This window comes from Penicillium robsamsonii, assembly GCF_028829455.1.
Source record: "Penicillium robsamsonii strain IBT 29466 chromosome Unknown utg000004l_segment0_segment0, whole genome shotgun sequence".
In the NCBI taxonomy this organism is placed as follows: Eukaryota; Fungi; Ascomycota; class Eurotiomycetes; order Eurotiales; family Aspergillaceae; genus Penicillium; species Penicillium robsamsonii.
In genome coordinates this window covers 84,874-108,814 of record NW_026643222.1, presented here as the reverse complement: position 1 = coordinate 108,814, position 23,941 = coordinate 84,874, and the positions used below count along the sequence as shown (strand labels likewise).

The window sequence follows — 23,941 nt, the reverse complement described above, 5'->3', positions numbered from 1 at the left end:
AAGGTTGGTATCACGAGGGTGTGACCTAGCAAGATCATCGCCGTTGCTCATAGTGAGGAACAAGAGAAAGTTTAATCGGTGCTTTCTGTGAAGACAATTGAGCTTGGTACGACGGAATGCGCCTTTTAGCTTGCTTTGCCGGGATGTACTGGCTAAGTGTTTTTGGTCATGCGCGCCATCTTCCACACTTGATCACCAGGTAGGATGATCTTTTCACGTAGAATGCTCGGATCATGTACTTTATGGGGATTGGCAATGTGGATGCGGGACTTCTATACTACCAGTCGTTGACCAATTCGTAGCTTGCTATCATTCACTTTTTTATAGGATTGGAGAAAGTCCTCAAAGTATCTGTGTTCTCTCACATATAAAAATTATATTAAGCAACTCCCCCAAACATATGGCTCCGGAAAGAGAGTCAGAAACCAAGCCGCGCTCAGGTATCTACTATATCAGTACAATGATACTATGACAATTTAGGTAGGGATAGACCCTTCTTTATACTAAAAGCCAGATGCAGAACATAACAGGGGTATATTGATATTAACAGTCAACTAACAATCTATTACTATACAAAGGAGACCAGCTCCGTTAGCGTGAACAACAAGGTGTCTGAAAAGCACCAAAGCGCTGGACATAGACCAGAAAGAATAAACTCCCATGGAGTCGAACGAACAGTTAGAGATCCATACCGTCAACCACGGGTCTTCCTAAATCGCACATTAGCAACCAAACAGACACAATAAATGCCCCACAACAGAATACCACTTACTCTTCCTTCGATATCTCCACAGCAGGGCCATCATGCTCCCCCGTGCCCTCCTTCACAGCACCGGACTTTGAAGTACCCGCTCCCTCCTCGTCCCCACCGCAGCCACAATCATAGAAATCTCCCAGATTGGCACAGTCAAAGTCAGGCTTATCAAGCATAGCATTAACCTCATTATGAATGAAACAAGCCCAGCCTGAAGCTGCATTTCGCGACGAAACCTGGGGCGGATACTTGCTCAAATGCTGCATGAAATGCTCAGCACATTCTCCACTGATGTCATCAACCATTAGCTCCCAATCTGGCACAAAACGTCGCACCGGAACGATAGCGAACACGTAGGGGAGAATATCCTTACCAAGGATATAGCCGCGCAAACAGATAAATATAAGAGCGTAGCGCCTCCTTCTGGTCTTCCGTGGGTGTTTCGGGGAACCGCGCCATAACAGTGTGGAAGTATTTCCAAGTCGCACGACCTAATTCAGCCCTGGAAAGCCACCAAATCCGTAATTAGCAATTTGTCCCACCACGCTCGTATATTCTCAATGGGTCCCTCCTCGGAGCAACTTACTTGGCTGTTTCGTTGCCGAGCTTCGGCATCACCACATCGCCCTTCAGTGTGCTAGCTTGAATGGTTATCCCCGGCGCGGATGCCGGTGCGGAATGGTTGATGTGGCCTGGGGCGCGGACGGCGGGACTCGGTGGCCCTTGTGGTCGAATGAAGAGGAAGAATATGAGGCATAGTGCGATCGCTGCGCTGGTGACAATGCGCCGTGTGATTTGTCGGTTCGCCATGTTTGGGGGTGGCAATGGTTGGGGAAAAGAAATGTCGCCAAGGGTCTGGTCGCTGGAGCACCCGTGACTTTGTGAACAGGGAATAGTCCTGGGCGGAAGATGAGATAGAGTATCTCAGCTGGGAATATGAGAATGATTGGTAAAGGGAGCTTTGTACGGAAGGGATTCTACGTGCGCCTACTTGGGCCCGGGGAGGGGGGCGCTCTACAGCTTAGTCATGGATTTCATCGGGCCTCCCATAATGCGGGGCGGCGGATGTAGTAGCCCTGGAAGAGATCGGAAGTGTCTATCATACGATCAGTATGGGACAATACGATTGGGAGGATCGATATCCCTACCAGAGGAATGCTGTTTGCTAGCCATACTATGGCTCTCTGAATCATAGACTCAGCCCATTAGACCCACATCGGATGTGTTCCGGGGTTTCACTCAGAAGCGTTTGGCCAGGATGCATAGAAGAGTTGACAGACTGCCACAAAGTATTTTCACTTATTGGGAGATATCTGACTATTACATCGTTGAGATCAAGTCAAAACTTATCTATATCCTATCGTGATTTTCAACTACAGCAACCGAGTCGCTCAAACTCGGAGGCAAGTCATCCTTGCGTGTACCCCATTTGCTCTCCTTATCCCCGAGTGTCAGCTCCAGTGTCATTCCTCGAGTAAAGAACTCATGTCCAATCCAACTCTTGGTGTAGGGCTTCCCATTGAGCTTGGCACTTTGGATATATATCTTCTCGTAGGTTTTGTCGAAGTTGACATTCCGGATGGTAGCTGTTTGGTCGGTTTCAGGGTGAGTGATTGCGACAGCTTCAAAGAACGGAGGAATAATCAGGTACACATTTTGACCGGGATTCGGGAAAAGTCCCATCAAGCTCCATGCTAGGAATGAGCCCATGGCGCCTGAGTCGTCGTTGCCAGGTAGACCGCTGTGCGTGCCGTTGAAAGAAGATGGGATGTAAGCGTGGGCTCGACTGGCAGACAGACCGGGGCGGCCGGCGTAGTGGTAATCGTATACGGTCAAGAAGACAGGTTCATTGCCCATGTCTGCTAAGCCAGAGGTGTGGAAATAGTCCAAACGAGACACGAAAGATTTCGGGCCGCCGACCATATTGATCAACTTTGCCATATCATGAGGGACGAAACTATATAGAATTAGCGTTGGAGTATAACTGGGGAGAAACGGGTATACACACAAGAGATACTCCCAGATGCTGGACTCGAATGTCTCTGAAGGATTCGAGGTGAGAGAGCACCACGACGCCAGAGCACTGCAGGCAATAGGATCCTGATGGCCCCAAGTTCCATTGATGTACTTCGGCTGAAAGAATCCAGTAAAGCCAGTATCTGTTCCATTCTCCAGCAGCGATTTCTGGTCTTCTTTGTATAAGTTTTGCCAGTTGCCAGACCGTGACAAATAAGTGGTGTAATCCTTTTTGCCGAGACCCTTGCTTACGACTGATAGGGCATAGTCATTGTATGCGTACTCCACTGTTCTCGAGATGCTCCGTGAATTGGTCCCAAAGCCAATATAGTCAAAGTCCAGATATGGGATGTAATTGAGGTGTTTCCAGCTCTGTAGACCCCCTCGCCCTTCATATGACCATTCGAGTGGCTCGTTCTCTGCATCGTTGACCATAGCTTTGTAGGCAAGTTCCCAGTTGATACCGGTCAGGTTCTTCACATAGGCATCCGCGAGAACAATATCGGCATTGGAACCTCCCTGCGTCCAGCCTTTGCAGAGACTCATGCGGCAATCAGGCAGCCATCCTTCGTGCTTGAAGGTGTCTAGCAAGCTGCGGACCATCTTTGACTGTGCCTTTGGGTCAATAATTGTGAGGAACGGATGTTGCGACCTGAAAGCGTCCCACAGGCAGTAGAAGGAGTCAAAGTATGGCTCATCACTTTTCCACAGTGGATTCTCCCCAGTCAAATCTTGAGGTGACAACATGGTTCGATAGATGCCACTCCAGAAACTGCGGACCATGTCATCGCTGGCACCACCCGGGGTGACCTTGATAGGACTGAGCTTCTCCTTCCATGCAGCCTCCGCACTTTTGCGTAGATTATCAAAGGCACCTTCCGGCTCGGGCACTTCCGCTTCGGCATTTTTGCAAGCTTGATCCGAGTTGATAAAGCTGACGCCCACCCTCACAGTCACGATCCCATTGTCTGGACGATCAAACGCCATGTAACCTCCGGCTTGAAGGTAGAAGTTATTGAAGCCGCGAGTGACAAACAACTCCTGTACTGATCCAGCTCGGTCATTGACCCATATTCCGCTGTCATTGACATCGATAGTGTCGCCGAAGTCAGCGCAGAAATATGACTTGTAAGAGCCAGCCCCGAAGCTCGGCAAGAAAGTACCATTGCCTTTGATTCGAGCTTTATCGGCGTCAAGGCTAATGGAAGCATTCTGCCGACTATCCCATAAATCGGTTAAATCCACCGAGATCAACGGGTTGAGATCATCTCCATCCGCCGTCTGTCCCTTTGGGAAAGTGAAACGGTACAACGCCGTGCGCCGCGCCGCAGTCATCTCAGCCTTAATGCCATTCTCGAGTGTCAACGCAAAGTAGCCCGGCTGTGCAACTACAGAGTCACTCTTGTAGTGGATCGCGCGAGCAGCTTTAGGGAACTTGCAATTATCCACGATATTGTCTTTGCAGTACTGCGGGAACAGAGGAAAATTTCCCATAGACGGGTTCCCACCTGTGCCACTGTCATGCATATGCGAGAAGCCGGTGACATTGCTCCCGTCAGTGGAGAAACCTCCAGTATTCTGACCGTCGACATCGGCGACAGGTTTTGCCATGCCATAGGGGAGGCTCGCGCCGGCGAAGACGTTGCCGCCATTGTTTGAGCCGATCAGGGGATTGACGTAGCGGAGATCATCCTGGGTTGCTACTGTGCTCAGGGCACATTGGAGGAGTACGAGGCTGTACAATATGTTTTTCTGCAGAATCGACATGTCGCTCTGGAATGTGAGAGTTGGGTCACGCGTAATGACGCGTTGAGTCTGTAGATCTGGGTTGCAAGGAGCATAGATGCAGATGACGGGACGAAGGAGCGAGTGCCTTCTCTCCTGCAAGGAGGGTATTTTTCATATCACGTTGTAACGTCGCATTGTTCGTGTGATCGACAGCCTAAATCGTGTTAGTGCTGGATATCAGGAAGACTTTCACATGCGGGGTCAATGTATTCCCATGTCAATGTGCCTTGTTGATGCGTATTTTGAAGTTCTGCACCGTATGTAAAGACAAAAAGCCTCTAGATTATCTTGAGGTCAATGGGTGTTAAGTTGTAGCTGTCAGTATTTTGACGGGTCTCTTATGTCAGGAGGAAGGGCGGTTACTTGACGGTCAATTGCATAGCATAGTAATTTGACCAAAGGTCAAGAAATTCAAATACTTCAAACACCATGTTTCAACCGCCTCTCATAGCGGTAATAGTTACATTTGACTTGCCTTGAACCTTTCCTTTCCTTTCTTCTCTTCCTCATCCCACTTTCTTTCTCCATCGGGACAGTGCCAGTGATCAGGATGGTCACCACGCGAAGCCCAACAGCCTTCACCGACCTCCCACTTGAGCTATTGTGGATGATTTCTGAGCACTTATCACCAGTCGACCTTGCTTGTCTGGCATTGGGCAACCATCATCTGCTGTCTTCCATTGCTGGGACTGTTTTTCGGAATTTCTCGGATGACCGCACCGGAAACCCCACTGACGATGCACGCATCAGGCTGTTATCTCGGCTTTCTTGCGACCGACCGCAGTAGAATCTCTGATTTATCTGCCTCCGACTGCATTTGTGGAAAAGCGCTGAGCTATGCCCCCGGGCCTGTGCCAGAAAGCAAAAGCAAGCTGAGATAAGAAAGAAGACACCTAAGTGAATACAACCACAGCCAACACTACCGCTTAAGACCTAGGACCCTGATGAGCAGGGTCAGGAACTCACCTCGTGGGGTATACGGCATTGATCTGCTTCTGTAGGCTGTCACTTAAGACCCGACATCTTTACCTCTCATATTGAGCGTTATTGCTCTAAAACAAGCGCAAAAAACAGCTGACCAAGGGAGTTGTGAGAAATGGGATACCTCTTGGAAGTTGCATATATACAAGAGAGCTTGGGAGCACAACGTTGCCTCGGTCAAAGCCCTTGGACCCAGTGACTGGGATGGAATGAGGTCTCCCGCTCATCTTAATGTCGTACAAATATGGATATCAAGTTCGCCGTTTCCTCGCCTGTGGTACTCGCTTAGCCCACTTTTCTGATGCCTTTGCGTATGATATGATAACAGACACCACATGATACACCTCTCACAATGAATGGATTCAATTCGACGCAAAGTATCTCTGGAGCCCTAGGACCTGAAATTGATGCCACAGAGGCAGTGGTTCGAGCACCGCCATCCGGTGTATGCGCCTTCCTCTTTTGCAAAACCAGCATTATCTGTTTACTCTCGAACGGGATATCGTGATCAGATTGTGCTATAGATCTGTTTGTTTGAACTAATTTCTATGAGCGATAACTAAAGGGGCCTGAACAGTTTTGTTGTTCTGTGCTACTGTCTCATTTCATAAATGACAGGTAAGTTGCGCTACAGCCCAGCTTGGCCAGTGATGTATTATTGCTATCTTGGCAAAGTACACAGCTGTGTAGTCAATTGGGCTAAATCGTGTCCAGCTAATGCATCCTGCTTACAGGCCCCACCTGGCCAATGAGTACTCCGCGTCTCGAATTCTGGCTCGGTCTAAAACATTTGAATTCAAGTGAGATCTACCCAGCCAGACACTTGCAATTCATCTAGCTGCAAGTAGTACTGCACTCAATACTATCCACCATGGGGCATGGCGTCGTTGGCGCAGGTGGAGTTGATTACGCCCCACTTATACAAGAATCTTCGGAGTTAAGCATTTTGGAACACCTCTTCTGGGATAGACGCAGGAGAGAAACACCACGTCAGAAATACTAAAATTAAATTTAGCTTGAATAATATGGCACGTATGACAGCCGAAATTGTTTTTTTGTTGTCTTGACCACGTCTATACTCGAGGTTGCCGAGGGAAAATCGCACCTCCATTTGTGTGTCTCTATAATATGTACTATTGAGATACGTCTTTATCTCATTTACATTTCACAGATGATAGCTCAATAAAGGAGGCGAAAATAGCCTCTTTTGGAGCTTAATTCGAGCAACCGGCATTAAGACTGACACGTACATCTAGCATGACCCACTTGGTCATCCAGAAGCCTTAACCCCGGGCACCAAATTCATGCTATAAATCCAATCTTACTGCTCCATCCTGTCACTTGTAACCCAACAGAATCTAACAAACCCCCATTAAATTATTCAACTCAGTCAACATGGTCAAGACACTTCCCTTCGGTGATATTCAGGTCCCAACACCAGGTTTCGGTGCCATGGGATTGAGCTTTGGTTTAGGTAGCAACATGAGCCTCGAGGAAGCTGAACCAGTCTTGCTAAAAGCAATTGAATTGGGATGCACCTTCTGGGATACTGCCGTTGTCTACCAAGCCGGTGTGAACGAAAAGCTTTTGGGAGACTTCATCAGGAAGCACAACGTCCGTGATAAGATTTTTAGTATGACCTCACACCGTGAGAGACATTGATCTGAAACTAACTACTATCGTCGATAGTTGCCTCCAAGTGCGGGTTCAACGCCATTGGAGGGGATATGTCCGTCACGAACTCCGCCTCGCATATCAAGGAGTACATCGAAGGAACCATTGAGAGACTTGGCTTCACGCCTGATCTGTACTACCTCCACCGGATTGACCCCAGTGAGTCGAATCTATATCTTCCAATATACAATTACTGAATTCAATAGATACGCCTCTCACCGAGTCCATTCCAGCTCTTGATGAAATTCGCAAGGCACGGAAGACCAAGTACATTGGACTTTCAGAATGTTCAGCTGCGACACTACGCAAGGCAAACGCTAGTGCGTTATTTTCCACCCAGCTTGCGAATCTTTTACTGACTGTAAATAGTTGCTAAGATTGATGCTGTCCAAGCCGAATATTCAGCCTTTGAGACAATCCACGAGACAGATGGCTTGATCGATACAGCCAAAGAGTTGGGTGTAGCGTATGTCGCCTACAGTCCACTGGGACACGGCTGGCTCGTCGATAACTTCGATTACAACTCTCCGGACGATTTTTCCCCTGACGATTTCCGCCGAAAATGTATCTACCCATTTCATAAGCCCCTAATCCTAAACTGGATATCGTCGCTAACACAATTCCTCTCGATAGCTCCCAAATTCCAAGGCGAGAACTTCTACAAGAACCGCGCCATCGTCGAGGAAATCAAGAAGCTCGCCGTCCGCAAGGGATGCAAGATTAGTCAAATCGCGCTTGCTTGGGTTGTCTCCCAAGGAATGATCCCCATCCCGGGAACAACCAAGGCTGCTCGCCTGGAGGAGAACTGGGCATCTCGGGATATTGAGTTGACCGAGGAGGAAAAGCAAGCAATGCGCCAAATTATCGATGCTGCTAAGCCACACGGTGAAAGATATGGTCCCGCGAATCAGGCTCTGGTTGGACATTAAGCTAGGGGAGATTTAGCTGTGCGAGATAGCCTAGCAATTGAATAACTAGAAATAAGCTAGACTTTCTCGCATCAGATTCAGCATGGTTGACCATCACCAGATATTGGACAGCCCACAATTGAAGTGTTTCAAATATCCCTCGTCACATCTAGAGGAATGATGCTAGAAAGTTTTGCGTAAAGTAACGGACAGGTTCCTTACAAGGTAGATCAGACGGGTATTTTGACAGAATCTTGGGATCAGCAGACTCCACATAACGGTGAGAGATGTCAATATCATTCACAATGGGAGGGCATCATCGATGAGAGTATGCATTCCAGGAAATTAGTGGATAAGCCAAATTCGATCAGATTAGATGAAATTGGTTGATCGATTTGATTGATTAATCCAGATTTCCGCATATCGACGTCATTGTTAGTCCGTCAAGAGTTTTCTCGGTATAAGTTTTTCTGCTCGCGCGGTCGCATGGGAGTCGCATGCGATTGTTGGACAATGTCAGCGGCTGAGTGAGTGGGCTGTTGAAATGTCACAGAAAAGAAATAAAGTACGAAAAAAGGACAACTACGTAGTACTGCGAAGCGCCTGGGGCGCTTGGAGAAAACACGATCCAGCCCCACCGGTGGGTGGACCATGCAGGTGCTAGTCCGAGCATCCCGCAGGCCACCTTGCCTAGAGAGGCTTGGCTTTAGGGGAACCTAAGTGGGAACATAAAAAGCTTTCAAGGTTGGGTTAATAGCCATAAATTCTGGCACATAGCTGATCAAAATCAGATAAGATGACGTAAAACTCAAATTGTGCCCTGGACCAGGGAGCCGAAGGCTATGTTAGCTCGATGTTCAATTGGGTTGATATGGTGGCTTCGGAAGCTCTGAGACGAGTTTATTTATGCATGTCAGTAATTGCGAGTTCATTCCCGGGGCCGAAAAACATGTTGCGCTTTTTTCTTACTTTTTAAGCTCTTCACCCACGAACCTTGCACTATGTACGATATACCGCGTGGACACGCAAGGGGCAGGGCGCATGGCCCTGCCAGGGGATAAGAAGGGGGAAAAAGAAAACAGTAAAATAGATGATGCCATGACTCAAATACAACAGTATAAGATACTGTCCATCTAACCTATTAGTAACGCAAACGGAGTGCCGCATCAAGTAAGTAGCCCTGAAGGGACCTGAAGTGTAACCCTGGAAGCTTGGTGGGCAGCCGTGCGCTAGTCCAAAATAGGAGGGAGTCCTCAATTCTGACCAATTGGAATTCAGGGCCCCACACAGTGAAGGGGCGAATGGCCGATGATTCGCCCGCTAGGGCAACCGCTGATTGGGTCAACCACCAGACTGACGGGGCTATCTGATCCTCGATTTATCGGATGCTCCGTTCAAGAAGAAAAAAGAAGCTGGAGATGTCCCGGACCGAGTCGGAACTTTCTGGTCTGGAACCCCCCGGGCCCTTGTCCTTCTCGATTATAGAGAATGAGCCCCTCCATCGCGGATCTGTTTGTTTCCTCCTCTTTCCATCCCATCGCACCCAATACTTAAATCTTGTCTATCCTCACACGGCTTCCCCGGAAGCAACTGAGGATCTGGCATTTTTGAAATCCTCGTGACTGGATTGAAAGGGACTTACAGTCATGGGTCTCCCCGAGACCGTTCAAGGTCGCCATGACGGCAAAATCATCGACCAGACTATAGTTGGGGAGGAATCATATACCTCGCAAAATGAGAAATCGGAGGCAGTCGTGGCCAATCGCGACAAATCATCATTATATGATCCCGAATCACCGCCTCGAGCGGACAGCCTTCATGCGGGTGACATGTTCGACGACGAGAAGGAATTGGCACAGCACCCCGACAGTATCACAGAAGGTGCGGAGTTGGGTCAGCAGAAGGCGGAAGCCGCAGCACTTGTATGGAGTTTGCCAGCTTTGGTTGGAATATATGCTTGGTAAGTGGATGGATTGCGGCTCATTCGTTCCGGTGCTCTTGTGATAAAACCCATTTACTGACAAAAATTGAACTTACAGGATTTGGATCTGCACATTCATGTTGGCATTTCACTCGAATATTAGCAGCTTCCTGATCAACTACATCCAGGGTGGGTTCCGGACCGCACCGCAAGTCTCAACGGCCTATATCCTCGCGAATGTTGTCGGCGGGGTTCTTAAGCTGCCGATTGGTAAGACCTTAAACTTGTGGGGTCGTGCTGAGGCCCTAGTGGTCTCGACGGGCATTTATATCCTTGGTATGGTAATCCTCGCTGCATGTGATGGTCCCAATGGCTATGCAGCGGGCTATGTGCTTTACTGGATCGGTTACTATTGCATATACCTGATCTTGAATATTTTCGTCGCCGATACCTCCGGTCTAAGAAACCGAGCGTTCGCTTTTGGTTTCATGCAGACTCCGTTTATCTGCACTGCATTCACGGGCGGTCTTGCGGCAAACTCGATATACGCTAAGTTTGGGTGGCGCTGGGGCTATGGCATCTTCTGCATTGTGATGCCGTTTACGTTCTTGCCCCTCGCCATGGTTTTCAAGTACTTCGAGAAGAAGGCAGAGAAGAAGGGCATCTTTCGTCGGCAGCCCAGTGGCCGCACTGTGGGACAATCTATTATCCACTATATCCATGAATTTGATGGTAGGAATACCCAAGACAAAGCTCGGGATATATATACTAACGGTCTATTACTAGTTATTGGTGCTTTCTTCCTCATGATTGGTTGGGTGATGTTCCTCCTGCCATTCAGTTTGGCACAGTACGGCCGCTCTGAGTATTCAAGCGCAAGCTTTATTGCTCTCATCATCATCGGAGTGTTCATGTTATTTGTCTTTGCAGCATGGGAGAAATGGGGTGCACGAACTCACTTTATCCGCTATGAGTTGATCAAGCGCCCAACTATTCTAGGCGCATGCCTACTGTCCGCTGTGCTATTTTTCAGCTTCGAGCTCTGGGATCAGTACTTCTACAACTATGTCCTGATCTCCTACGACATTTCCGCAGTCAATGCAAATTACATGCTGCAGATTTACAACATCGGCTCTTGTTTCTTTTCTCCCGTCATCGGAGCCATCATCTGGGCCACTGCGCACTTCAAATATATCTGCCTGTTCTTCGGGGCCCCATTGATGATCCTCGGCTCCGGGTTAATGATCTACTTCCGTGGGTCGGATCACGGGATTGGCTACGTTGTCATGTGTCAAATCTTCATTGCTTTCGCCGGCGGCACCCTCGTCATCGGCGAAGACATGGCCGTTATGGCAGCAGGGGGCCGCGAGGGCACCCCGATGATGCTGGCCCTCATCGGATTGTTCTCGAGCATCGGCGGTGGAATTGGCTTGGCTGTTGGCGCCGCAATATACAACAATGTCTTTGTCAACACCCTCACGGCACAATTACCGGACAACTTGAAGGCCAATGCCACACAGATATACTTTGATGGAATCCCCGTGCAGTCGACTTATCCATGGGGAAGCCCTCTTCGTGAAGCTGTCGCGTATACATGGGGCTATGCCCAGCGCCTGAACTGCATTGCTTCAACTGCCGTGTTGGCTTTGACTATTCCTTGCATTCTGGTCTGGAAAAACTATGACGTTAACCGGAAGCAAAATAAGGGTAGAATGATTTTCTAGAAAGGCTTTCCGTTGGACAGTTACCCGGTTATGATGCACGGGTTGGAAAGGTTTGTTTATATTCGCATTTTCTTGGGTGTGTATATTCTGCTGCGCAGAGAAAAACCCACGACTTTCAATGTACATGTATTGTAGTAATCCCGTTGAGCGTGGATACGAATAACTTATGTGTATTGCACAGTGTTACCGTCAATGTGGCTATTCATTCTTGCCATTATTAGAACCAGATGATATTTATTTATTCATTTCTTCTGCCTCTATAGGTTATAATTTAGCCGGGGTTTTCTTTTATATGCTTACCCGCGACGCGCTGAATGGGTGTCATAGCCACAGTGTGTTTTCAGTGATGTCAGATTAATGCTCAAGACAAACCATTGTATAACCTTGAAATGTTCTATTGTGCTTTGGGACTTGTTCTCTCACACCGCATATTACAATCAGACTAGATGCCCAGCTGAGGTGAGATCCCTGCATCAAGGTTTAATCGATGATCTTTTCTCAATAAGGAGATAAGTCGCAGTAACATCATGCCGAAACCGAGAAAAAGATCAATCAGAGCGCGCCACTAGACTAACGTGAGATTCACCAGACTAACGTGAGATTAACTAGACCAACGTGAGCTCCACCAGAATAAGGTGAGATTTTAGGCTCATATTGGACATATTTGGGAAGCTGATGCTCAGCTCGGCCCGCTTCGTTTCGGCCAACGCTCCGAGCATTTGGTGAAATGCTCATAATGCCAACAAATGCATGGAGTGTAGTGGATATTAAATCCTTTCTCCGTCTTCATTGATTAAACTATCGGATACGAGGCGATCCGGGAATTTTATTCTTAGCTAAATATCCGAGCCATGAAGCCGATGTGCATAACTTTTATGTAGGAACTCGCCAGTTCAAACTGGACGTGGACTGTGTGGACCCTACCTTTTTTGCGGGGTAAAGCTTGGAAGAAGTCTCTCCACACATTTCTATGTTTGCAATGGAGTTCTAGTTCAAAATTTCCCTTCATACTTATAGGTGATGCCCGGTTCCAAGTGTCGACCATTTTTATGTTTACAAATGTATGCAATGTACAGTCTGACCTTGGGCTTATTTTCGGCCCAATTAACTCCCCGACCATTAGAGACCGGCAACTTTAATGAGTTTACCCGGGTATCAGGTGCCATTTGCAACTTGTATTCTTTCACAATACAAAATAGGAAATTATGTAGCGGGTATAACAGCATAGCTCCGATGTTGTTGCTTCTTTATAAATAGGCAAGTATCCGTTCGTGGTTGGTGCGTTTCAATATTACTGCCCTCTTTTCTCCTTGCTCTCCGTGTTATTCTGCTTACCAGGAGAATCGACCACAACCCCATCGCTACCCCTGTGTATCCTCGATTTTAATCTATACTGATCCTCCAAGATCAAAGAGTACCAGCAAGGTGTGAGACGCGGGAGTGTTATTTGGTATAATATTTCTTTTTGGCGACAGATCTCCCAAAATGATAGATAGCGAGGGTAAGGTTTCTCTATTTTGTCTACTTGAACGATGTCTCCATCACATGGCATTAGCAAAGAGCGCAATATCTAAAAGATTCGCAGAAACTCCCTCCGTGGGCGGATCGACAATAAGCGCGAAAAACGACACCAAACGGGAGAAGGATCTTGAAATCGGGCCCGCCGAGCTGAACAATACAACAAAAGAGCAAAAAGTGCAAGACCCGAACATTGTCGATTGGGATGGTCCAGACGACCCCGAAAACCCCCTCAACTGGACCTCGCGAAAAAAGGTCACAGCGACATGTTCGATTGCGCTGATCACGTTTCTGACGTATGCACGGTCCTTTCTTATATCACTCAATTGATCAAAGCTGACAGCTGAAAACCAACAGCCCTCTGGGATCATCTATGTTCGCGCCCGGCGTAGGTGAACTAGTCAAAGACTTCAATGTCACTAGCATTGAGCTGTCATCATTCGTGGTATCGGTGTATCTGCTCGGATACTGCTTTGGTCCTCTACTGATTGCACCTCTGTCGGAACTCTATGGTCGACAGTACGTCTACCATGTATGTAATATCCTCTACGTGATCTGGACAATTGCCTGCGCTTTCGCGCCGGAGATTGGCAGTCTTGTTATCTTTCGATTCTTCGCTGGCTTTGCCGGTAGCTGTCCACTCACTATCGGTGCCGGGTCGATTTCGGATATGTTTGTACAAGAGCAGAGAGGCGGTGCGATGGCAGCTTGGGCTCTTGGTCCTTTGATTGGGCCTGTTGTTGGTCCGGTTGGTATGCTCACCCCATGTTTTCTTCCGTTCATAGCTCGATTGCTAACTTTTCTAGCGGGTGCATATCTGGCACAAGCAAAGGGTTGGCGATGGAGCTTCTATGTGCTAGCTATGGCTGTAAGTAGAGGCTGTGATACCCAGTACCGAACATATACTAATAGATCCGGGTAGGGCGGTGCTATCACCGTCAGCTCAATGTTCACCATTCGTGAATCCTACGCCCCGACTCTCCTGGCCCGGAAGACCAAGAAGCTCCAGAATGAGACCGGGAATATGAACTTGCGCTCTGCACTTGACACAGGGCTTACACCGAAAGAACTGTTCTTATATTCCATCATCCGACCGACGAAGATGCTCTTCCGCTCTCCGATAGTATTCCTTCTGTCACTTTACGTCGGCGTGATCTACGGATACCTATATCTGTTGTTTACAACCATCACCAGCGTATTTCAAGAGCAGTATAATTTCTCCCAGGGATCAGTCGGACTCACCTATCTCGGGTTGGGAGTTGGCTCCTTGATCGGTCTGTTCACGCTAGGAGCAACATCAGATAGACTGCTCGCCTACCTATCTGCCAAAAATGGTGTGATGAAGCCCGAGTACCGTCTTCCGCCTATGATCCCCGGAGCCATTTTCGTTCCCATCTCACTGTTCATGTATGGATGGACTGCTTATTACAAAACCCACTGGATTGTGCCTATCATCGGGACCTCTTTTCTTGGCGTTGGCATGATGATTACCTTCGTAAGTTACCGTCCTACTATCGGTGGCTTGGCTTTTGTCGCGAATCGACTGACTGACCCTTGGAATTGCTGCTTAGATGTGTGTGGGTACATACTTGGTAGATGCCTTCACGGATTATGCCGCTTCCGTCATGGCGGCTAACACGGTGTTCCGTTCACTGGCCGGTGCCATGCTTCCACTTGCTGGCCCGAAGATGTATGATGTTCTTGGGCTTGGCTGGGGTAACTCGCTGCTTGGGTTCATTGCCCTAGCATTTTGCGCATTGCCAGTCGTCTTTTGGCTATACGGTGAGCGTATACGGACGAGTCCAAGATTCCAGGTGACTTTCTGATGGCGGTGCTCGATTTGGAAACAGTTGAGTTATTGCATCTACGTTTGCTTTTACGAATTATAGTTCGCACTTGAAGACGCTGGAGATGTTGGAGATAAATGTGATTTGGGGGCGTGCTCTAGTGCAATGGGTTTAATAGATGTGAGTGAGAGACGTTGAAGACATATATTATTTGAGAGCGTGGGTAACTGTCATGCGGGTTAGAACAAGGACAAAACTCTGCATTTATTGACAACCTTGAGCGTCAATTCTGTAAATGAATAGTAGGTGGTGTTCTTAAGAAGCACGTCAGCTTTACCTCTCGAGGTTCCCGTGGGTGAGCTTGTTCAGAGGGGTCCACGGGTGTAACCACACGGCCAGAAAAGGTCCAAGGGTAGATCCGCTCATGCTGCACCAAGATTTGGCAGTGTTTGAGTCCATCACGGCGAACGGGCTTGATGGCCGAAAATAAACCAAAAGCCCTACCGATGGCTCACGGTAACAATCTTGGGCCCTTTCCGAAATATTTTGCACTGCAAGTCTGTAATAGAAAAGACCTCGCGGCCCGTTTTACTCACGAAGCGGATGTGAAAGGATAGGTCAAGAGATCTACTATTATGGGTTAGTAGGTCGAGTGCATTGAGGAGAGACAAAATGATCTACGAGATGCTACGACTAAGATGGTAGCAAACGGAGGAGGTCATATGATCTCTAACTAGATGGATTGATGTCAGCAACAGCCTCATCTTAGATTTCGGAGCCTCGGCCTAGCTATACCGTATGCAGATGTAGAATCGTGCATCTAATGATGCAAGGGAGTTATTTATGGGTTTGGGTATTCGTTGGCCTAGAGGAAGCTGGAGCGCATGCGACCGGGTGGATATTCCACGTGACTTCTACCCCGTACAATGAAAACGATAGGCCTGGGATTGTCGCAGCGCTCTGGGCGGCTCCAATCAGCATCCGGGTCAATGTCGACTAGACTTTGGTGCACTGTTTAACGGGCGACCCCGATAATCTATAGCAAGATACGTAAGTAATGAGCCTGATTTATCCCAGAGACCATCGCGCATTTAAATAAGTAGCCTGTCCCACAGCCTGAGAATGAATTGAAGCATGAGCATTTTGGCTGTCCAACATCTTAATTCTATCCGTGCCCACATTTACCTTTTTATAGTATTCCATGATGGCATGGTCTTCTTACAAGAACCAAATGGACTATTTGAGCCTACCCCGGCAGTCTGAATCCAGCAATACAGATCCTACCTTTTCCAACGGCGCATCCGTTACCCAAACGCCTATTGATACGGCCACAATGTCATTTCCCACGGAGTACGGCTTTTACGATCCTCGTGTACAGCGCGATTCAATGCTCCTTCGCCATGACTTTAATTTGCCTTCCATCATTGGTCCTCCCAATCCAGAGCATGCGGACGACGGCACTATGCAGGAGTGCTTAGCCCAATGGAATGGTATCATTGAAGGCCCAGCTACAGACTATCATCGCCCAGCCGAGAACACCGTTGGTGTCCCGTCCTTGGACGCTACCGCCATTGTGCAGCGGCCATCTCCACCCAAGGATAACGACATTCTGGCTACTGGGGGAAACCGTATTCGTGGTCGCCAACCCAATAAACAAGAGTAAGACATGTATCCTCACATTGGAAACTCTCGTTGACATGATGTTTGTTAGGAATGGCGACGGCCCCTTTGAATGCAACTGGATAAGCTGCAAGCACCGAAGGCCGTTTAGCTGCGAAAGGGTGTTGATGCGTCATATCAAAACCCAGCATGTTAAGCCGCGCTCCATTGACTGTCCTAGGTGTCCCCTATCCTTCAACCGGAAGGATAACATGAAGGAGCATCTGGGAAGGGTTCACCGGGAATATTGCTGAAATTTGAGGCAGAGGCGTTGGGATTTGGGTTGCTTGGTCTTGGTTTTGGTTTGAGAATTGGTAGGAATTGGGAGTTAGGCGGGATATTTATCTCGAAGGTCTGACTGTTAGCAACGTTGTCTCTGTGCGGGATTATTAGTACAAAGCTCATGAATACACTGGGTTGAGGAAGTTCATTTTTTGGTGAGCTCCAAGTTTAGAAAGCTAGCACCCGGTAGACATTTTTTAGGACCGGAGAGGTCAAATTTATAATGTAAATATATCTGAAGGATGAAGGTGAAGAGAGATCAATATTATTGTATTTGGATATAACTGCATTGCCTGATTCAGGGCAAAAAAGAGGAAAGGAAAAGAGAGGAGCCGAACGAGATTAACGAAAATCCTTAGTACACTTTGTGTGGGATTGCTATACAAAAGATACTCGGTGTCTAAAATTGTTATCTCATGTTGCTCAACTACGAATTGAATACGGAAGATAAGTCGATATCAAGGATCACCTATATTTCATGATGTACAGGTCAGTTAAACTCATGTAATAGTCCGCGAGTCATTGATACAACCTTTTATATGGCATGATGAATGAGGGAATGAAAAAGAGATTCGAGGAACAAGAAAGAAATTGATGGATAAAGAGGAAAGGCCAGGAAAGGAAAGAGAGAAAACGAAAGACAATGGGGCTGACGTACTCGTCAACTCATCTCCCATATGCCGCCACTACCCTTAGTCTTCCGCAGAAAGGTTCATCTTAAAGTCTTTGCCTAGGCTGCAAGACCCATCCATTTGGGCTTGGCTCCTCTATTTTAAGCTTGGAATTTCCGTACTTTGGATGTTCGGTTTTGAACGGTAAGATTCAAGCGGACGTTGTAATGTTATGTATTGTCACTGATCCAAAGATAACAATACCTGCCCGGGGACTTACACTACGAATAGTTGTTACGACATCTAAGTGCTCAAAGCCAAGAAAAGAACACTTGGTTTAAAACATCGTTACTAGACCTAGCTAACCTCGCGTCGACATATACGATGCAGAGCTGATGGAAGGAGGCGGAGCAACTACTTGTGCAGACCAAAAAAAGGTAACACACTAGCCATGATGATCAACCTAGCTGGACCGTACCGCCTATTTCTCACACTGCAAACCTGATATGATCTACCTCTGCCAAACCTAGGTGCAGTTTCAGAACCAAGCTCGTCCAGATCCTAGGCAGATTGGGTAGCTCCGAGGATCTCATAAACCGCCTTGATATAGGCTGCTGGGGAAGGATGTTCCGCGTTCAGCATCCTGTTCATAGCAAACGCGAAAGTGAGCCTCCTGTCACTATCCATAACCACGATCGAACCCCCCCATCCGCTACCCCACCCGACAATGCCGTCCGGCAGCTTGCCTTCGGCGATCCCCGACCCAGGCCCAGTGAGGTAAATCCCCAGTCCACGCCTCCCGCTCCGCCCCGTCGCAACATCTAGTCCAGTCGCATGCTCTGTAAGCGCCAGTTTCACTGTCTCGGCCGACAGCAGGCGATGGCCTCCTTCCGCACATGTGCCGCCAAGCGAAAAGCAGGAGAGGATCTTGACTAACGCCCTAGCGTTTGTGTGGCCGTTGATTGAACCCAATGTGCTGGACCGCCAGGGCTCGGTGTTGGCAACCTCGGCCGTGGGCATGGGATTACAAAACGTGCGCATAACGATCGAATCCTGCTCATATTCCGCCTGTTGGCTAAGCATCTCCTTAATTGAAGGTCCTGGTGGAGGCACGACGGGGGCCACCCGGCTCCAGTCCTCCTTACGACACCCAAGCTGGAAGTCCGTCCCATCGCCTAGCGGCCGGCAAATCTCCTCCGTTACAAACTTGTCAATGGACATCCCCGTTTTCCTTCGCACCAGCTCCCCGACGAGGAATCCCTGCGTTATGCTGTGGTATCCCATTGCGGTTCCGGGAGCCCACAGCGGTGTCTGGCGCGCTAGCTTTTCAGTTGCTGCCTCGACGTCGTATAGGTCCTCCACCGTCATATTGTCCCGCCACGCGCTAAGACCCGCCGTGTGGGCTAGTACCTGGCCGACCGTGACCTCCGACTTCCCGTTTGCTGCAAACTCAGGCCAGTGCTGGGCGACCTTATCCTCAGGGGCAAGCACGCCCCGCGATATTAGCATTAGAGCCGCCAGGTTGGTGACTAGTTTCGTGGTCGAGAAGACATTTACTACCGTATCCTTTTCCCATGGTTTCTTAGTCGATGCATCGGCGTAGCCCCCCCATATATCCACCACGTTATCGCCCCCATTGATATTAATGCACAGACTGGCACCGATGTCTTGTCCGGACGCGATAAAATCTTGCATTAAGTCGCGTAGCTTGGAAAACCGGGCGTCGCAGTGGCCTTGGACCTGAGCCATTCTGATGAATAGTTGTTCGTGGTACCGATTAACCAATACAAGGAATGGAGCTCTAATTCAAAGAGAAGAAAGGAGCGACTTGAACTTCTATATTTATCCAGTATTTTACGAAATAAGGCCTAGTGTCGGAGTTCTCCGCCTCTAATTTTAGATCTTGTATCTGTTTTACAGTCTATAGAAAGGAACTGGTATTATGACGGGCACGTGTTATTTTCACGCATCATGTGATTAGGGTTTGAAAGAGTATCTTTGTCTCCGATATGGAAGGCGATATCGGGCGTTACTATAAAATATAACGGTTTGGAGTTGACCGAATTATCATTAGCCTGCTAAGAGTTAAAAGGTCAACTAGCGGGTAAGAGAAGATTTGCAGCCAGTGATTAAACAATTGATTGTCGCAGAAATCTGACTACAAAAAGAATAAAAACAAATTAATTCATTCATCTGTTCAATGAATATAGTAAAAGAAGTAAGGTATTTATCGTGAAAATTAGAAGAACCTGGCTAGGTTGAATTTGTAAAGAAATTGTAGCCGGCGAGCTGTTGTACAATTTTGATAAACTCCGGGTAAGTACGTGGAAGATTCAGCTGTTAAGAAAGTCGATTGCGAAGTGAGGACTGTAGACCTTTGCGGAACGTAGATGTCTTTATAGCGTCTGGCTACTCTTAACCTCTGGCTTCGTAAAGAAAGCGCTCGAACTTAGCGATATAAGCGGCGAGAGGTTCGTTGGCGACCTGCTTAATCGAAAGAAGACGATCTTCGGCTTCTTAAGTCTTATTTAGGTTATCGTAAACACGGCGAAATTGATCGAGAATTATATTATAGTCGTGAATACCGGAATTACGTGCGGAAGCGAGTTAAGGAAGATCAGTAAAACTGAGCTGTAGAATCTCCGATAGCTAGTCCGTCGATGCGAGTTTTACGCGGATTAAGGTATCCTACGTGTCGTATTTAACTAAGAGGCCAGTGGATTTCTCGGGATCTGGAAGGGAGGATTTTGGGCGTTTCGACGAAGGAGGGAGAGATACGGAAGCCTACTGGAGAGTTGAAATTAACCGAGACTGAGCTTTAATTTCACCTCGAAGGTTATGGATAGTAGAAGCGAATTCATCGCGGATCTCGGCTCGAAGCTGATGAATTTGTTGATCCATTTTGACGAAGATCAAAGAAGGAAGTGAGGTCGAAAAGAAGAAAAAAATAGCAGGTGGATTTAGGAAAGAAGGGTCCAAACAGCCTCTCGCAAACAGCTGAATGTCCTGGAGCAGCCCAATCTCTAGTTCACGCACTTGGGTACGTCACGTCACCGAGCTGTCCACAAAGAAGGGTTGCTTCGAGCTGAGGGTGTACTCGCAATGAGACCTCTGTACAGCTGTACGAAGCAAGATGCCAATTCTCATCCATAGGACTTTGTAGAGAGGAGCCTTGATATTATGTCACACTTTACGTTATATCATCCTTCTCCGCTCCATATATCGTATTTCCATGGCCGTCTTATCCGAAGAGGACTGTATATAAATTGGATAACGCAGAGGAAGCTTAAGGACTCCTCAAGAAACAGTCTTTGACTTTGGAACCACATACCCTGGTATCCCTTTCTCCTACCTGATTGACAGGCACCTACCCTGACCAGTAGAGTATCCGTTTACATAAGGTTTCTTACAGTATAGTAATTAAATTGTATTTTATTAAAATCCGTTACAAATTTCTATTTATAAATAATATATAGAAAACGTAGTATATTACCTTAATATTAATATATATTTTGCTCAATTAACGATAATCAAATCTCTTTTACACTTATAGGCCACTACTATATAGAATCTAACGTCATTTCTTTTTAGAAAAGGATGATTTTCGATATAGGTATAAACCATTTATCGACTCTATTCTAGACTATATTATATAAAAAAATTCATATTGTTAGAGATAATAGGGAAGGATACTAATATACTCGTAAATAATGGTATATTATCTGATTACTTTACAGTTTTGTCCAGCTAAAATAGGGAATCCTTAGCAAATTTATACTAGCATGGGACCATATAAGAGTCCCATGAGTCCTATAGGACTCCTATGGGACTACTAAGGTAATGGGATCAAAATCCTTTTGGTCCCATGGGAGTTGGCAAGGTCTAGTTTCCTCGCAAAGAATAGGATCGGTCCAGTATTGGTGTTTATTAGTTTGAGCCAGATATACGGGCATCGGTACCATAGAGGAGGTTAGATACAAAGACCAAGGTAGAAAATTCGTGTTGTGGGAAACGACAACGTTAAGGTCGGCTTAAGGTGTAGGCAACGAGGATAGGAGAATAGGAGGAGCAAGGACACCGATAGGGAGGGAAGGCGAAGTATCTTATAGGCGGTCAAACGAACTGGGCGAAAATGGAGGGGCCTTAAATTTAGCTGAAGGGGAGCTATTTTCGGCGTCGTTTGGGTCGCCAGTGGAAACAAAGGGAACAACTGTGTAAGTTGAGCGTGAACATCACGACCGGGGGATGCCTAAAAGTGCTGGGCGGGTGCAGAATAGTGGTGTTATAGGACAGTGGGCTCAAAGGGCGGCTAGACGTCTAAAGTTACGAGTGGAAAGGCAGCCATTTCTGGCCTCAGAAGCGGTCATTTTCGGCGTCAATCCCACAGGTCCTCATATTCTAGTTGTAAACAAGAAGCAATCCTCTTTCCGCAAATCCTGCTCATTGTCCACCTCTTCCCGCTAGCTACTGTCGGTAAGCCCTAAGACGCTGCAACAATTCCTCTTGCCCCCGAAGTTTCTCCCGCTGACGGGACAGCATGTTCTCCATATCGCGGATTGCATCGTCCAGTCTCTCTCTGTTCGGCTCTTTCGTATCCAGACTTGGCTCCTCTTCCTTCTGCGCTTTGAGGCCGTTGTCACTCTTCCGCTTGCGAATTTGCATCGGTTGTTGTGGAATACCTTCGGTGGGGTTTCGGACTTTCTTCAAGTCGTCGAGTTGGGCACAAAGAGAGCTCGCCTAATGATCTGGTTTGTAGGTCAGCTTGTCAGAATTCTCGGTGGCTGATTCGTACGATGATGGTGCGCCAGCCGGGTTTGACATGCGAAGCGAATTATGCAAGCTGCGCCTCGTACCGCGCGGGTGGATGAAGAGATCGTAGTTCTTCTTGCAGGAAACCTCAATGTGGGCGATGGTATCATCCAGCCCATCTGGAATCTTTCTGAGATAGGCTACGTTGTTCGTCTTGGTTGGAGTCATGCTCGGTAGGCACGTGGTGCTCTTTGCAGCGTTTGTCGTTCTTAGTGAAGGAACTGCCTACACAGGCGGTCATGTCCGGGACGTCCTTGAGAATGACACATCGAGGGAAGGGCCCCATCCCTCGCTCGCAACATTCACACAGAAGGTCTGCCACTTTGCCGACAATATATCCCAAGACAGACTGCACCTTATTGACGTTGCCACTGATGGTGCGTTCCAAGTTGCTTGGTGTGAATGGGCTAGTGTTTCGAACCGCAAGCTCACACTTGGCCGGCATCTCGTTCAGCTTTCGGAGCGCTGGTGTCTTCAGCTCGCTTCCCTGTCTCGCTGCAGCGTAATTAAGCTTTTTGATGTGCTTTGCCCAGGCGCCGGGGGGCTTCTCCTCTGTGCCAGAGGCCACAGATTTGAGCTTCGCAGGGTGGCTGAAACTCATGTTCTGCGCACTTAGATCTCTGTTAAAATACAGGTTAGCATCTCCCTTTTAGGTAAAGAGGGTAGGTGTCATACATGTGCAACATCGTGCCTTAGTTGAATGACGATGAGAGTAATGTTGATGAAGAGAAGGAACTCTCAGAGGGAGAGCGTTTGAGTTGCGAGACAGGAAATCAAGTGAATGACAAGAGCAAAAAGGCAAATCGTAAATATAACGTTAGAAATTTGCTCAATAACAACAACTCCCTGGGTTTCCCCTATATTCCCACAAGAACAAGCATAAACTCTATCCTGTGAGTTACATAACACCCCCATAACAATCAGGATGTTGTGCTAACTTTGAATATTGCTTACATTCCATCTCCAGATACTGCAGTGAAATTCTCGCCTTCGAGTTCAATCGGCCTCCACATCATAGGTCTAATTTCATACCCGCTATCAAGCCAACATACGCATCTTAGGCCTGGGGTCTACGTACTCTCTCACTCGACCAGAAGTCACTGAACCATGACGCAAAGACTGTAGAGGTCGCCAATGAGCACAGAGTCCGGGGGCGTTTCCCGCAACTCTTTCGCTCTCTGGGACAAACCATCGAAGCCAGTCGGTTGACGTACATTATGCCAACTTCAAATATCGTCCATATTACGATAGCCCCGACGTTGTCTGGAAGGTCTTGGATTACAAAACGTATTCTGACCGAGCAGATTTGCCATAGCAACTTGGCAAGACGGCAGATGGAATTCAGAAATTGCCAGAGCGCGAACTACCGACTATGCCACCACTCTCCCCATAGGAGGTTAAAAAGGCCCTCGAGGTGAAGTTCAACTACAAGGAGTGAGAACTAAATAGAAGATGTGTCTAAAGCTCTACTCCCTTCAATTCTAGGTAAAGAAGCCCAAAGAAAGAAGA

General features: G+C 47.6%; 9 protein-coding genes across 9 annotated transcripts; 4 read left to right on the top strand and 5 right to left on the bottom strand.

Annotated features, from left to right (window-relative positions):
• Window positions 1-694: 694 nt before the first annotated feature.
• On the bottom strand, window positions 695-1,564 carry N7447_007528 (flavin-linked sulfhydryl oxidase ERV2; the record flags this gene model as incomplete). Its single annotated transcript, XM_057231790.1, has 4 exons — window positions 695-710; window positions 773-1,042; window positions 1,128-1,256; window positions 1,341-1,564. The coding sequence occupies 4 exons, from the start codon at window positions 1,562-1,564 to the stop codon at window positions 695-697; spliced, it is 639 nt and encodes a 212-aa protein (XP_057083555.1).
• Window positions 1,565-2,104: 540 nt separating this feature from the next.
• On the bottom strand, window positions 2,105-4,537 carry N7447_007527 (GH92 family glycosyl hydrolase; the record flags this gene model as incomplete). The annotated part of the gene is made up of 2 exons (XM_057231789.1): window positions 2,105-2,711; window positions 2,763-4,537. 2 exons carry the CDS (start codon window positions 4,535-4,537, stop codon window positions 2,105-2,107), a joined length of 2,382 nt encoding a protein of 793 aa, XP_057083554.1.
• Window positions 4,538-6,934: 2,397 nt separating this feature from the next.
• On the top strand, window positions 6,935-8,142 carry N7447_007526 (uncharacterized protein; the record flags this gene model as incomplete). Its single annotated transcript, XM_057231788.1, has 4 exons — window positions 6,935-7,172; window positions 7,229-7,372; window positions 7,420-7,533; window positions 7,583-8,142. 4 exons carry the CDS (start codon window positions 6,935-6,937, stop codon window positions 8,140-8,142), a joined length of 1,056 nt encoding a protein of 351 aa, XP_057083553.1.
• Window positions 8,143-9,767: 1,625 nt separating this feature from the next.
• On the top strand, window positions 9,768-11,766 carry sit2 (putative siderochrome-iron transporter; the record flags this gene model as incomplete). Its single annotated transcript, XM_057231787.1, has 3 exons — window positions 9,768-10,081; window positions 10,161-10,774; window positions 10,829-11,766. The coding sequence occupies 3 exons, from the start codon at window positions 9,768-9,770 to the stop codon at window positions 11,764-11,766; spliced, it is 1,866 nt and encodes a 621-aa protein (XP_057083552.1).
• A 1,485-nt stretch (window positions 11,767-13,251) lies between these two features.
• On the top strand, window positions 13,252-15,110 carry N7447_007524 (MFS transporter; the record flags this gene model as incomplete). Its single annotated transcript, XM_057231786.1, has 6 exons — window positions 13,252-13,267; window positions 13,352-13,580; window positions 13,642-14,036; window positions 14,091-14,152; window positions 14,207-14,779; window positions 14,856-15,110. The coding sequence occupies 6 exons, from the start codon at window positions 13,252-13,254 to the stop codon at window positions 15,108-15,110; spliced, it is 1,530 nt and encodes a 509-aa protein (XP_057083551.1).
• A 1,165-nt stretch (window positions 15,111-16,275) lies between these two features.
• On the top strand, window positions 16,276-16,984 carry N7447_007523 (uncharacterized protein; the record flags this gene model as incomplete). The annotated part of the gene is made up of 2 exons (XM_057231785.1): window positions 16,276-16,730; window positions 16,783-16,984. 2 exons carry the CDS (start codon window positions 16,276-16,278, stop codon window positions 16,982-16,984), a joined length of 657 nt encoding a protein of 218 aa, XP_057083550.1.
• A 1,200-nt stretch (window positions 16,985-18,184) lies between these two features.
• On the bottom strand, window positions 18,185-19,372 carry N7447_007522 (serine hydrolase domain-containing protein; the record flags this gene model as incomplete). The annotated part of the gene is made up of 1 exon (XM_057231784.1): window positions 18,185-19,372. One exon carries the CDS (start codon window positions 19,370-19,372, stop codon window positions 18,185-18,187), a length of 1,188 nt encoding a protein of 395 aa, XP_057083549.1.
• A 2,715-nt stretch (window positions 19,373-22,087) lies between these two features.
• On the bottom strand, window positions 22,088-22,285 carry N7447_007521 (uncharacterized protein; the record flags this gene model as incomplete). The annotated part of the gene is made up of 1 exon (XM_057231783.1): window positions 22,088-22,285. The coding sequence occupies one exon, from the start codon at window positions 22,283-22,285 to the stop codon at window positions 22,088-22,090; it is 198 nt and encodes a 65-aa protein (XP_057083548.1).
• A 75-nt stretch (window positions 22,286-22,360) lies between these two features.
• Window positions 22,361-23,033, bottom strand: N7447_007520 (uncharacterized protein; the record flags this gene model as incomplete). The annotated part of the gene is made up of 2 exons (XM_057231782.1): window positions 22,361-22,551; window positions 22,577-23,033. The coding sequence occupies 2 exons, from the start codon at window positions 23,031-23,033 to the stop codon at window positions 22,361-22,363; spliced, it is 648 nt and encodes a 215-aa protein (XP_057083547.1).
• Window positions 23,034-23,941: the final 908 nt, after the last annotated feature.